Raw genomic sequence first — 15,672 nt, 5'->3', positions numbered from 1 at the left:
CATTTTTGACTACTCTTAATGCCTCTCCATTTATCCAAACTAATAAATTTGAAACTTGCTCTTCAGGAAGTAAATACAACTACAGTACTATACCTGGTTCTTCTAGCATAAAGCATGAAAACAATCCTCCCTATTTTAGAAGGGTAAACCAGAAGTCTGCAATCTGCTGGCTACAAGCAACAGCATGACCTTCTGAACAACCTTGAAGGTAAAAAAGAAAGAAAGAAGAAAGAAAGAAAGAAAGAAAGAAAGAAAGAAAGAAAGAGAGAGAGAGAGAGAGAGAAAGAAAGAAAGAAAGATTGTTTGAATTCCATTTTGTAGTATTTTATCTTTAAGATGGAATAGAACACCATGGACTATACATTGACTTATTTTTTAAAGGAGGGAAGCAAATTTATTGTGACATAAATTAGTCCGCTAAGACGTGCTTATAAGTCTAACCTGTAAGATTTGCCTCACCAAAATGAATATGCATATATCCTTTCTCAGTTCAAATATTCCAAGAAGGAAAACTAGAACAGGATCTACAGAACACTGTATGTTAGATGGCGAAGCGACCTAACTACATCAGTCTCCTGCCCATAAACCTGGGAAAGTGAAACTCTCTGCACAATATTATTGGCTATATAATGAGACTATAGAGAAAGAATGATTATCTTTAAATATATATTTTAATACCCTTGGAAATGATCAAGCATCATCTCATATTGAATTGATTGCCCAGTAATACACATGGAAATGTGTGTGTACCTACAAAATGTTTCCTGCTTTTGAAGTAATAGTTCAGCTAACATCTCTACAGGGCTTTTCAACTTGTATAGCAGTTCTATATGCACGATACCATTTAAATCCCTGTGAAAAGAGACCCAAAAAGATTAAGTGGTTTGCTGGAAAATTCACAATCTGTGAAACATCTACAATTTGAACCCATCTTCTGATTTACATTCCCACGTTTTTCCTTAACAAGTTAAAAGATTAAACCAAAACAGTAATACTGTGTACTACATAAAACACTGCCTAGTTCATAGTGAATTATAGTAAATATTTGTTGAAGGAAATAAATGTATTTTACAACTATTAAAATCTTTCAAGTTAAAATAAGAATAACTTTCAGTGAAGTGCCCAGGTGGACTGGGGAGACCCCCACCCAGGCCCTCAACTCTTCACCCAACCCATCCCCAGGCCATCATTAGTGGCTCTTTGTCTGGTCCCAAGAAGGAATACAAGGAGAGGCCAGACACAATGACTGAATGGTGCAAATGGGAAAGTTTATTAAAGTGAGAGTACATTCAGGGCGCCTGTGTGGCTCAGTCAGTTAAGTGTCAGCCTTTGGCTCAGGTCATGATCCCATGGTTCTGGGATCGAACCCTGCAACAGGGTCTCTGCTCAGTGGGGAGAACTTTCTCCCTCTCCCCACCTCCTGCTCATGCTCTTTCCTGTGTGCTCTTCTCTCTTCCTCTCTCTCATAAATAACTAAATAAATAAAGTAAGAGTACACTCTTTACATGTGAGAGTGGGCAAGCTCAAGGGAGACTTGTACACCCTAGGGTTTGGGTTTCTATCTGTTATCAATGGTTGTTAACTAGGGAGTGGAATATTGTCTACTTGGGGGAGGCATTTCTTGGGAGCAGTGTTTCAATTTTGTCCCCTTCCTTTATCAAAGTCTCTGACCTTCTTGGTCTTGGGCCTGCCTTGTTTGATCTAGCTTCCTGTGTGTTGAGAATGCTGCCAGGGAAGGTTTTTAACTTGCCACTAGTGGGCCATGACTCCCCCTTTGCTGGCCTCCAGGCTTCCTATTAAAACCTAACTAACTGACTACTCTAACAATAAAGGTAACAGGTTTTGATTTGAGGGGTTTTTTTTGTTTTGTTTTGTTTTGTTTTCCTGCTTAGATGACAATAGAGCCTATTGATCTGGATCTTGATCTAAGGATGCTGCTTTGAATGTTATATTGCCAGATTGAGGTATGCATGGTCCCTAACACCTGGCATGCTCAGGTATGCCAATGCCCAGAGTCCAGTAAGGTGTTAGGCCTCATTTTTCATTTTAGAAGAAAAAGAACAGTTTTTCTTGACATTCAGAGAGATTATTTGTTGTGAAATCACTCATGCAGTTCTAAACAATTTGCTCAGTGAACAGTCTTGGCATTTTGTTGGGGCTTTTTAACCATTTCAGCTGGAGGAAGTGTAATAATATCATAGTCAGAGCCATTGAGATGGAGGTTTCTGAACTGCCAACAGGCAGAACATTATATAAGGAAAACTTTGGATATAAGAGAGTAAAGACATTCTTACTAAATCTTTAAAAACCTACTGGTGACAAATGGGAGGAAAGTTTATCTCACTAATATGCTCCCCATTTGGCTCTTCCATCTGGAGTATATCTTTTTAAAATTATGGTACAGGGAAATACAAATATATAATATACCTTTTTTTACTTTACTTGTACTTAAATCTTAGATATGACAAAACCGTACATTAAGTTGGCACAGAGGACCCCACCAACAAAGTCACATTAGCTTCCCTTTTTCTCTGAAAACCTTACCCAAACATCATTAGTTAAATTTAGTATGACATAATTATGCCAAAGAACCAAGCTAGATTGCAACTTGGGTTCCTGTATCTCACAAAACCATACGCATTTGAATCTCTCTCCTATGCAAATGTCCCCAACTTAGTCAGGTGTCCATCACTTTTGATCCCCTGTGGGGAAAAGAATTCCATTTTTACTCTTATTTCTCTGTGCAGCATTAAGGTTATGATAGAGGGAGAGGAAGAAACTTGGGGACATTAAAGAGAGAATGGCTCTAACTCATTTACTGTCTTTTTTGAGGAAATTAGTGGCTTTTGTGATTCCCCTAAACAAATTTGTGAAACTTTCCATCCACCCAAATCTCTAAATCATTATCATGACACTTAATTTTAGCTTTGGGACCTCATGACTCAGCTACAGCTACATTGCTTTTTGGCTGAAATTAACATTTGCTGCCTGGTTGTGAGAGCATTCCTTCCTCTTCCTGCCCAGAGGAGACAGGAAAAACCAAAGCATCATTGCATCATGTAAGCAGCCTCTTCCAATCCTACTTCAACTGAGCAGGCTCTGAACAGTCATTAACAAGAAAGGCAAATGCTCAGTGACAAGAAAGGTAAATGTCTCAGCTTCCTCACTCACAGGTTGGCTGAGACATTTACCAGAAGATGCCAGGACAGCTTCTCATATCTCCTAAAAAGCCCAGAAAACCCTCATCCATTTTCTTTAAGAAATGTATGTCTTTGTTGTATGTCTCACAGGCCAGACCCCCGTGTTCTCCAAAGCTAGATACACGGTTAGATCCTTTGGTATCAGGAGAAATGAAAAGATTGCTGTCCATTGCACAGTCCGTGGGGCCAAGGCAGAAGAAATCCTGGAGAAAGGTCTAAAGGTTCGAGAGTATGAGTTAAGAAAAAATAACTTCTCTGATACTGGAAACTTCGGCTTTGGGATCCAGGAGCACATCGATCTTGGTATCAAGTATGACCCAAGCATTGGGATCTATGGCCTGGACTTCTATGTGGTGCTGGGTAGGCCAGGTTTCAGCATCGCAGACAAGAAGCACAGGACAGGCTGCATTGGGGCCAAACACAGAATCAGCAAAGAGGAGGCCATGCGCTGGAAGTATGATGGGATCATCCTTCCTGGCAAATAAATTTCCATCCTCTTTGCCAAACTTCCCATCCAAAAACCCATCCTCTTTGCCAAAACTTCCATAACTATTTGATTTTTTCTGACTTTTACACCAGCAAGTTAGCCTACTCTGTGTTATATTGTGATTTATAATAAGAAATACATAGCTGACCATCTCCATTTCTGATAGAGATCTCCTAAAATGCTTGAAAGTTCCTAAATGATGAGAATAATTAAGGTGCCTTTTGTTATGTTAAAGAAGTGACATTTGGAAAACACCTGAGCTTGAGAGCTGGTTATTAAGAGAGAACCAAGGATGCAATTAGAGGGTTAGAACTTTCAGTCCTCCCACTTCCCCAGAACTCCTCGGAGGGGAGAGGGGTTAGAGATGGAATCCATGGCCAATGATGCCATCAATTACATCTGTGAAATGAATCTTCCATAAAAACTCAAAAAGATCTTATTGGCTGAACAAATTCAGGTGGTGGGAGAATGGTACCCTCAGTGAGGTCATGGAAGCTATGTGCATTTTCTCCATAACTTGCCCTATGCATCTCTTTCAATCTAGCTGTTTGTAAATTATATCATTTTATAATAAACCGATAATATGGCAAGCAAAATGTTTCTCTGAGTTCTGTGAGCCACTCTAGCAAATTTAATTGAATAAGGAGGGGGTCATGGGAAACTGATTTATAACCAGTTGGTCAGAAACACAGGTAATAGCCTGGCCTTCTGACTAGCATCTCAAGTAGAATTAGTCCTGTGGGATTGAACCTTTTAACCTATGGGATCTAATACTGTTTCTCAGTAGACGGTGTCATAATTGAGTTAAATCATAGGACACTCAGTGCCTAGAGAATTGCTTGTCAGTGTGAGAAACCACCCACCAAGGGTGAAATTGGTCCAGGACCTAGAAGATTTCAGTCTTATGGATACTAACAGAAGACACAAGACTCATGGGTCAGACACAAAGGATGATTTCTTACTCACAGCAACAGCAGTAAGCAGATTATCATCTTATTACTGTGTCAGTTTTCCAAAACTCAATTCTCACAGGACAGTGCCCCAATGGCCAGTTCATGTTTTCATATGTATTGGGTTTTATTACAGGAAAGGAATTCTGAACTAAAGAATTCTGAATCTTTCAAACTGGCTTGCAAGCAAACCTGTCTAATCTTTTCCCATACAGAGATATTATCTTTATTACACTGGATGGTAAACAAGCCTGCTCTTTGCTATAGCAGATAGAAATGATCTCTGTCTTCCAAGGTTGTTTGCTATGCACACATCTTTCAAAATACAGTATGAAATGAAAGGACAATTACTGCATCTGTTCTCAAGACAGGCAGAAATGTGAGAAAATATGGAGAACAGTGATACTGAGGTTTCCCAGGAGGTATTACACTAGCAACCACAGGGAACAATTATTACTAATACCGTGTCTAAATGTTATAATAGTAACTACATGAATCTGAGTGCACGTGTGTGTGAGAGCACTTGCACATACACACAAATGTTTTCCTTTTTTCTTTTTTACTCTTCCTAAATAATAAAATTTTATGGTACATAGAGAATAAATACCCAGTTTAAATATATTATATGATGGCCTTAAATAACCTAGAAAATATCCACTGAAACTAATATAACACTCTATATTATTTATACCTGAATAAAAAGAAGAAAATATCCATTAGAAATAACTTCCAAAATTAAAACAACAAAAAAAGTCCTGAAAATTGCAATTCTGAGTTATTATGGGTAAATTATTATACTTCTAAAAAGTACTAAAAATTAGCACAATATAAAATTTTTAACTTGGAAAGTATATAAATTGTGTACTGTGGAAAATGACTCATCCTTTACCATCCATATCTAGACTAACAGTATATTATATATTATGCATTATACAATAAAGAATAACTACAGGTTTAGCCTACATGTGTATGAATTTTATATATACGTATATATTGTCTCTTTCATAAGCTTGAATCTTCTATGTTTTTTTTCATAAACTTGAATCTTATTCAAAGGATCATTCTTTCAAAAATACATGAGTTACACAGAGATCATAGTTTTAGACAACTTTTTTTTAAAGATGTTATTTATTTACTTGACAGATATCACAAGTAGACAGAGAAGCAGGGAGTTTTCTAGTTTACAGTTTTCTAGTTAACAGCTTTCTAGTTTACTAGGAAATGACCATTTTATTTTAGGAAAAATTACTTTATTAGATATTAATGTTAAGTTATATCAGCAACCATTACCTTATTTTTTTAGGTAAAAACCACTTACCTGTATACATTCCAAAAATATATCAATTTTTGGTGCTGCTGAACAAATTACCACAAATGTAGCTACTGAAGTACACAAATTGATTATCTGACAATTTCTGTGTGTCAGGAGTTCAACATGGTATGGCTGGGTTATCTGCTTAGAATATCATGAGGCTTAAATCAAAGTGTTCTTAGGGCTGAGTTTTTGTGTGAGTTTAAGTGTAGGAGTTTGGGTAGTCTCAATTTAATATTTTTTGTTGCATTTGTAAAGGTACAGGACATTATTCATACAAGTACTTTAGGGGAATCTCATAGATGTTACCTTTAGATGATAATAAGTAGGAGTAGCCCCATTAAGAAGTGATTCAGGAAAGCAATTCTAGAAACTAGTAAGATCTCCCATTAAAAAGAAAGTATTAGAGAGTACCTGGAGACCATGCTTTGTCATTGGACCCTGGGAAGACTTTCTAACTATATAAATGGTCTACACTATAAAATCATGTAATTATGGAATTAATGTGATAATAACTTTAAAAGAAATGCATCATATTCTATAAAGATATGCATATAAAGTTGAAAAATCCATCAAAAAAAAAAAAAAAGGGAGGAAATCTTTCTTATATTAATTCATGTATGGTGCACCTGGGTGGCTCAGTCAGTTAGGTGTCTGTCTTCAGCTCAGGTCATGATCCCAGGGTCCTGAGATTGAGCCCCACATTGGGGCTCAACAGAGAGTCTACTTCTCCCTCTCCCCTTGTTGTTCTCTCTCTCTCTTTGTCATATAAGGAAATAAAACCTTTAAAAATAATAAAAATAAAAATAATTCAAGTATTAGGTCCTTATATAACCACCTCAACTTCCCTTGTCCATGATACAGCACCTGGGAGAAATCCTACAAGACAAAGACTGAGGAAGTATAAGCTGCTATATATAAGCATACTGAGGAGCATTAAGATAGTAGTATAGTAGGAGGATCCTAGGCTCACCTTGTCCCATGAACACAAGTAGATAACTACAAAAGCATTCTAAATACCCCAGAGATCAATCTGAAAACTGACAGAACAAACTCTAAAGTTAAAGGAAAAGAAGAGGTCACATTGAAGAAGTAGGGGACATAACCGGCTTTTCTAACACAGAGGGGAAAGCAGAGATTTATATAAAATTTGAAGACAGAAGAAAGTATCCCAAATGAAAGAAAAAGATAAGGCCATGGACAGAAATCTAAGCAGAGCAGATATATGGAACATGTTTTTGGAGAATTTAAAGCAATGATAAGAAGGACACTCACTGGTGTTAAGAAAAGAAAAGAAAACATCAGTGCGAGGTGCCCAAGTGGCTCAGCTGGTTAAGAATCTGCCTTTGGCTCAGGTCATGATCCCAGGGTTCTGGAATCAAGCCCCACATTAGGCTTCCTGCTCAATAGGGAGTCTGCTCCTCTCTCTCTCAAGTAAAATAAATAAAATCTTAAAAAAAAGAAAAGAAAAAGTAGACATCAGTGAGACCCTTACCACAGAGATAAAGGAGTTAAAAAAAGAATCAATCAGAGATGAAAAGTACAATAAACAAGATTAGAAACACACCTGATACAATGAAAAATAGGCTGAAAGAAGCAAAGGAATGAATGAATGATCTAGAAGACAAAGTAATGGGAGGCATTGAAGCTGAGCAAAGAAAGAGGAATCATGCAAAATGAGAATAGTCTTAGGGAACTCAGGGATGCTCTCAAATGGCATAACATTTGTTTTTTGTTTTATAGGAGTCCCAGAAGAAGAAAGAGAAAAGAGGGCAGAAAATATATTTGAAGAAATAATAGCTGAAAACTTCCCTAATCTGGGGACGGAAACAGACATCTAGATCCAGGAGGCACAGAGAACTCCCATCAAAATAAACAAAAACAGGTCAGCATTAAGACATATTGTAATTAAATTTGCAAAATATGATGATAAAGAAAAATCTTAAAAGCAACAAGATAAAAGAAGTCATTAACTTAATGAGAAAACCCATAAGGCTAGCTGGAGATATTTCAACAGAAACTTGGCAGGCCAGAAGAGAGTGGCATGATATATTCGAAGTGCTGAATGGGAAAAATCTGTAGCCAAGAAATTTTAACCAGCAAGGCTATCATTTAGAATAGAAGAGATAAAGAGTTTCCCAGACAAACAAAAACTAAAGGAGCCTGTGACCATTAAACCAATCCTGCAAGAAATATCAAAGGGTATTCTTTTAGTGGAAAGGAGAGACCACAAGTGACAAAGACAAGAAGGATCAAAGAAAATCTCCAGAAACAATAAATAAAATATACAAGTAATAAAATTATAATAAATACATATCTATCAGTAACTACTTTGAATGTAAATGGGCAAAACACTCTAATCAAAAGATATAGAATGCCAAAATGGATAAAAACATGACTTATCTATATGCTGCTTACTAGAAACTCATTTTAGACATAAAGACACCTGCAGGTTGAAAATGAGGGAATGGAAAAACATCTATCATGCAAATGGCTGTCAAAAGAAAGCTGGAGAAGCAATACTTATTTTGGGCAAACTAGACTTCAAAAAAAGAATCTTACAAAGGACAAGGAAGGGCACTATGTCATCATAAATGGGACAATCCACAAAAAGACATCACAATTATAAATATTTACTCACCTAACATGGGAACACCCAAATATATAAAACAATTAGTAACAACCTAAACAAACTTACTGATAATAAAAATAATAGTAGGGGACTTTAACACCTGGTTATACCAATGGGCAGGTCATCTAAACATAAATCAACAAGGAAACAATGACTTTGAATGACACACTGGACTAAATGGACTTAATAGATTATTTAGAACATTCTATCCTAAAACAGCAGAATACACATTCTTTTCAAGTGCTCATGGGACATTTTCCATAATAAATTACACATTAGGTCACAAAGCAGGCCTCAACAAATACAAAAAGATTGAGTCACACCATGTACCTTTTCTGATCATAGTGCTATGAAACTTGAAGTCAGACATAAGAAAAAATCCGGAAAGACCAAAAAAAACATGGCGGTTAAACCGCATGCTATGAAACAATGAATGGATTAACCAGGAAATTTAAAAAAAAGAAAGAAAGAAAGAAAGAAAGAAAGAAAGAAAGAAAGAAAGAAAGAAAGAAAGAAATTAAAAAATACATAGAAACAAATGAAAATGAAAACACACCGTCCAAAAGCTTTGGGATGCATGAAAGCAATACTAACATGGAAATAGATAGCAATACAGGTTTACCTTGAAAAGCAAGAAAAATCTCAAATAATTCAAGTATTTAGTGTACTGTCTTTCTTCTATTATTTTCTTCATATTTCCATTTGATATAAACTATGCCTTGTTTAGAATACAAATATTATACAGATCTGCCTCCTTGAATAACAATTGTTTATATTGACCTTGAGGATGTTACATTAAGTGAGAGAGGTCAGAAGAAGAAAGACAAATACCATATGATTTCACTAATATGTGGAAGTAAAAACAAAACAAAACACATAGGTACAGAGAACACATTGGTGGTTACCAGAGAGGAAATGGGTTGAGGTGGGCAAGATAGGTGAAGGGATCTATTGTATGGTAATGAATGGTAATTATACTTAAAGGCAGTAATCACTTTATGGTTTATACAAATATTGAATTATAATGAATACCTGAAAGTTACATAAGGTTTATATTAACTTTACCCTAATATAAAAATATTGTTTATGTAATTTTAAATATGTTTTAAATTATAATCAAAAATGGCTAAATTGTGTATATTTGTTGTTCACTGACAGAAACAAAATATTCCTAAAAGAAATGACATTCTTAGATTTTTTTAAACTGATTTGTTTTATAGTACTTTTCTTATAATAATATCTGTGAAACCTGAACAAGTACAGATACCATTTACTAGAGCGCCTGGGTGGCTCAGTTGGTTAAGTGACTGCCTTTGGCTCAGGTCATGATCCTGGAGTCCCACGTCAGGCTCCCTGCTCTATGGGGAGTCTGCTTCTCCTCCTGACTTTCTCCCCTCTCATAGTCTTTCTCACTCTCTCTCTCCCTCATATAAATTAAAAAAAAAAAAAAAACAAACTTAAAAAAAATACCATCTCCTGTAAGTTAGGAAATCTTATTATGTTTTACAAAACATTATACATACAAGAAAGTGATAGGAGTTTATCATTTTTTTAATCCTTCCATTTTAGTATAAGGCTAAGTTCACATGCTATGCTCAGTTAATTACTGAAACTTTGAGTCATTAGACGAGATTGGTAAATCCTAATTCTGTTTTATTTTTGAAAAATAAAGAAATTTTTCTCAATATCTGGGATTAGTCACATAAGCTTTGCTTTTTTTAAACAAATATTTGGTAGAATTGATGCATAATATAATACATTATTAATATTTTCCCTAAGTCTTAGTCAAAAAGTAAAAACCACTATATTGTTACATATTGTTAACTGACAGCTTTTCATAATAACAATTACAATAGTAACAACAAAATTCTTGCAGAATATTCCATTTTAGATTATCAACTATAATTATTTCTGTACTTAAATAGCCTCTACTACCTCCCTTGAACTGAAATAGGAACTCACTAATGAGAAGTTTGCAATGATTAATTAGAAACCTGTTGAAAAATGTCTTTTGAAGATAGTTAAATTAGGCATTTCATTTCTTCCCCCCAGATAGAGTTTTATACTAATTGGCTTTTTTTCTTATTCAATGGCAAAATTTGTGATTTGGGAAGTTAGTTCTTGCTTTAGTATCTTTTAAGCTCGTAGATGAAAAGAAAAAGTAGTTTTATTTTATTTATATATTTTTTTATTTTATGTAGAAGAGACCCACACAATTTAATGTTGTATGAACATGGCAGAATATCTGAGAGCACAGAATGGGCAGCACTCTATGGGAATGCCCAGGGGTTATTCATTGGAACAGGGTCATTAAAAAGATAAGCAACAAAAAGAAAGAAAGAAAGAAAGAAAGAAAGAAAGAAAGAAAGAAAGAAAGAAAGAAAGAAAGAAAGAAAGAAAGAAAAGAAAGGAAGGAAGAAAGAAAGATAAGCAACAATGCTAAAGAAATAATGTGGCCAGCAAATCAATTAATCATCATTCAATTAATCTCCTTCAACTCTATATTTATACCCAGATAATTACTAATTCAAGAAATTTCAGTTGTGTGCTTGCTTTCTCATCACTAGTCTAAAATAATTATACATACATTTAGAGCACTTTCAAAATGTTTTCAAGCCCTTATTTTTCTTGAAGTTATAGTGGCATGCCAGTAGACTCATTAAACCAGAATGAAAAACATATCCTACAAGATAATTACTGCATTTTGCTTTATGTGAAGCAATAAGTCTTGCATATGTCAGTTAGTATGTAATAAACATCATTTTAGTGATGAAAAGATGATTATAAATATCAACTAGCCCTAAAATCTTCAATGTGCCTTGAATTTCCTTTCTATAAACAACATTATGCAAATAAAAAGCAAACTCATCTTACTTGGCGCTATTACAGAAACCATCAAAAAGGGCAAAAATCAAAAATTATTCAAAAATGTCGGGAGAGAAGAAACTGAGTTAACTAGATAGATCACATATTATATTTCAAATTAGTTAGTTTTATTGCCTAAAATAAATTTCCTTTTTATTTTTTCTTTTTATTATATTTATTATCACTACCTTTTCACTTTTATCTTTATAGGGTCTTGAAAAAATTGTCAAGATAAAACATGCATACTGCTACACTAGAGAGACAGACTCAAATTGTGTATACTTATTTAATCTTCACCCTCAACTCATCCTCCTCCTCAGTTGTCTTTAAATATAACTACATTAGGGAGAAAAAATAAAATTTGAGGCAAATTTATCAATGCACTTGGATGATATGGATCTAATCTTGCCCTTCTCCAAGATAAATTATATCTTTTTTTTTCTTTTTTTAGATAAACTATATCTTAAGGGAATTCCCATACAATATTTTCATTGAAAAATTGACTTTATAAAGGCAAGTTTCCTAAGTTTAAGTGTGGTCAGGAGCAACCTGAATAAGTCATTAACCATTCTGTATGTTTTTTCTTCATAAATTCAGGACTTTAAATAAAATTATCTCACATTCTTGCCAGCACTAATTTTGTACTTCTTCCAGTCATGGAAAACACTAGTTGAGTGTCTCTGGGAAATCTAGATTGTTTCTCGGTTTTCTCATTTGTAAATCTCTGTTCCATCAACCTTAAAAATATTTGTGTGAAGATAATTATTGTTAGATAAATGTTCAAAAACTATTTAAATGTCATGGAAATATGTGTTAGTGTCTGGTTATGAAATTATTTTCTGTAAATTTAGGGATAATTATTTATAAGTTGGAGCACCCAGGTGGCTCAGTCAGTTGAGCATCTTCCTTTGGCTCAGGTCATGATCTCAGAGTCCTGGAATTGAGCCCTGCATCAGGCTCTCTGCTCACCAGTGAATCTGTTTCTCTCTCTCCCTCTGACTCTCTTCCCTGCTTGTGATCTCTCTGTCTCTATCTCAAATGAATGAATAAAATCTTAAAAAATAATAATAATTACTTATAATTTAATTGTTTAATGTTATATGGTTGACAATACCAAATATATATTTTTTTCAATTTTATTCAGTAAATGCATTGCAGTTCAATTTGTTATGTTCATATCTCCAAACCAGTGTATCCAAAAAAGAAGGACTATTTTTTTTATTTTTTAAAAGATCTGCTATTTGTTTTTTATATTATAAAAATGCACATTATATAAGTATTCTTATTAATGTTTGATATTAATGTCTACATAAAATTAAATATAGTTTAAAAATTTCTGTTTAAAAAAATAAACAAGAATTGGGTTCCTGGGTGGCTTAGTCAGGTAAGTGTCTGCCTTTGGCTCGGGTCATGATCCCACGGTCCTGGGATTGAGTCCTGTATCTTGCTCCCTTCTCAAGCAGAGAGTCTGCTTCTCCCTCTCTCTCTACAGCTCCCCCTGCTCATGCTCTCTCTCTTTTTAGCTTTCTCTCTAATTAAAAAAAGTATTTTTTGAAATATTTTATTTATTTATTTTTTATTTATTTGCCAGAGAGAGAGATCACATGTAGGCAGAGAGGCAGGTAGAAAAAGAGGGGGAAAGCAGTCTCCCTGATGAGCAGATAGCCTGATGTGGGAACCTGGGATCATGACCTGAGCCGAAGGCAGTGGCTTAACCAACTGAGCCATCCAGGTGCCCTAAAAGAAGTCTTTAAAAAGTAAATAAAATAAATAAACAAGTATTATAAGAGATACTCAATTTGACCTTTTTCTAATTTTAATTTCTTATAGCCCTCTCCTTGCTTACCATTTTTGTACTTCTTCTCAGGTCCCTAGATCCAACAAAGTGTTAGCTCTAAAAAGAACAATGATCTACTCTATCAAACTTTAATTGTCCAGAATCCATCAACTTTCCTCTTTATATTCTTTACACAAATTCATGTTAGTGGTCAAACATTAAAATTACTAGATCTTATGCAACTTCAACTTATTTATATTTCCTTTGCTTTATGGATCTCTACTGCTGAAAGTACAATATTAGTGAAATCTAACTTGTGGTCTAATTCTTGCCTGCAACCAAGCAGATAACATGTCTGGAAAAAAACATGTGACAATGATTTTTATTTTTTAACCTCCAGACACAATTCTCTCAGATTTATATACCCAAATGCCTACTCAGCATCTCCAATTTAACGGACATCTCAGACATAATTTGCCCTCAGCTGCCAAAATCTTCACCCAAAGCGTTCCTTTTAAAAATAGTTAACTCTGACTTTCCAGTTGTTCCTTTTAAAAACCTATCATGATCCTTCTTCTTTAGTATAAAACAATCAATCTTTTGAGGAATCCTGTTAATTCAAAATTGCCCAAAGTGTATTTTTTTCTCTCTAACTCTACATTTACCCCATGTTCCAAACCACCATCATCTCTAAATTGGATTTATCTCATATCTCACTACTTTCACACCGACTCATCTCCAGCAATTGTAAACAAAGAAATGAAAGTGACTGGGACGTTCCTTTGCTCAGTATCCTCCATTTGGTTCCCACCCTACTCAAAGTAAAACCCAGGACCCATCCAAAAACCCTCAAGACCCTTTATAATCTAATGTAGTTCATTCCATTACCTAACTGCCCTGGCTCAAAATTTTCTTCTCATGTGTTCTATTCCAATCTCTCCCTTGGTTTTTGTTTATTTATTTACTTCTTCTTGTTCTTGTTTGTTGATTTTTTTTCCCCCTGAACTGAGCAGACTCCTGCCCTGTACTTTTTTTCCATAAATGGAATGTTCTTTCTGGAGATAGCCAAACTGGTCACCGGTTTATCTTCTTTATCATTTTACTCAAGTATCTATTTAAAGTATTGCCTTACTTAACTATATTACTAAAGGTTTCAACACACCTCTCTCAGTGCTCCCAATTTATTTTTCTCTGCTGATTTTTTGCCTATGAATGATCTGGCATACAATATATCTTACATATATATTGTGTATTATCTCTTAATCCTCTAGAATATAAACTCCATGAAAAATAGGGATTTTTAATTATTGTGTTTACTCTTTAATGCCAGAAACAAAATCAGTACCTGGCATACAACAAGGATAGATTATTCTGAAATGTCCTCTAGATTAGTAGAACTGCAAGATTCATTTCAGTGAAGTAGTCTATAGTGACTTAAAAATATACACTCACTATATTATATTGTCTTGGGCAGTTAACGATGATTTTTAATACAGCAAAAGTATTGAAATCATTTTAGAGTAGATCCTTGATATTCTTTCATAGACTACCTAACAACAAAGAGAACATTCTCTGTTGGCAATTGAGGAGCTTTATTGTTTCTTTTTTATATCTAAAGGTATAAAATTTTTAATAAAATTTTATCAAAATTAAAAAATAAAATTTTATTAAAATTTAAAAATTAAATTTTAATAAAAAATTAACTCTGTAAACAGCATTTAAAAGTCCCCATAAACTTTGCCTAAAAATATCTACTTAAGTGCCTAAAAAAATCAAGTGATATTTTCATCTAAAGCTTGGAGGCATTTTAAAAAATCTTTAAATTTTGATTTATGTTGACTTATATGCACTTTCTTAGGACAGTCAATGAGTTTGCAGAATATTATACACAAGTTTGTAGAATAAGCACTAAAAATAAACCTGAAGAATCTAGAGATCCTTCATGAGTCTCTACATGGAAAACCATTTGACATAACCACGACTAATAAGTGAGCTTTGATATAAATAGTTCCTGAAATCTTCTGCTGGTTAATGTACTTACCAAAAGCACCTTGACAGATAAATCAAGTTAAAACATAACCAAGAGGCGAGTGTATTCTCTGGGATGATAGTGAAAAAGAAATACGAGAACAATCCCAGGAAAAAGATGACCCAGAAGAAGAGACTTGAGCCAGGATTGGAGTCCTTTTTTATAAAGCTGTCTGTACCAGCAAAAGCAGAGGAACTTAGGAATTGGCAAATTGATTGGAAGGTAAGCCTGAGAACCTTGTATTAATCCCATTTCTAATTACATTGTTTATTACATTCTATTTATTTTACGAATAATGTGGATTATGTGAAAAGATTTTCTCTCTGTCTCAGTCCATCTATGTCACCATTGTTATAATCAATACAGTGAGCTAGGTGTTGTGCCAAACACATTACAAACATATTATTTAATCTTCATTTT

The 15,672-nt window shown here is 34.4% G+C and overlaps 1 protein-coding gene across 1 annotated transcript; it reads left to right on the top strand.

Annotated features, from left to right (window-relative positions):
• Window positions 1-3,262: 3,262 nt before the first annotated feature.
• LOC125085595 (60S ribosomal protein L11-like) lies at window positions 3,263-3,685 on the top strand. The gene has a single exon (XM_047704061.1). It carries the CDS (start codon window positions 3,263-3,265, stop codon window positions 3,683-3,685), a length of 423 nt encoding a protein of 140 aa, XP_047560017.1.
• The last annotated feature ends 11,987 nt before the right edge of the window (window positions 3,686-15,672 follow it).

The sequence above is a fragment of the Lutra lutra genome, chromosome 15, assembly GCF_902655055.1.
Source record: "Lutra lutra chromosome 15, mLutLut1.2, whole genome shotgun sequence".
Classification (NCBI taxonomy): Eukaryota; Metazoa; Chordata; class Mammalia; order Carnivora; family Mustelidae; genus Lutra; species Lutra lutra.
The sequence above is the reverse complement of the archived record's forward strand: the minus strand, read 5'-3'. Positions and strand labels throughout refer to the sequence as shown.

What these genes read in the sequence shown, in the direction of transcription:
- LOC125085595 (XM_047704061.1), top strand. Translation starts at nt 3,263, where the DNA reads ATGTATGTCTTTGTTGTATGTCTCACAGGCCAGACCCCCGTGTTCTCC.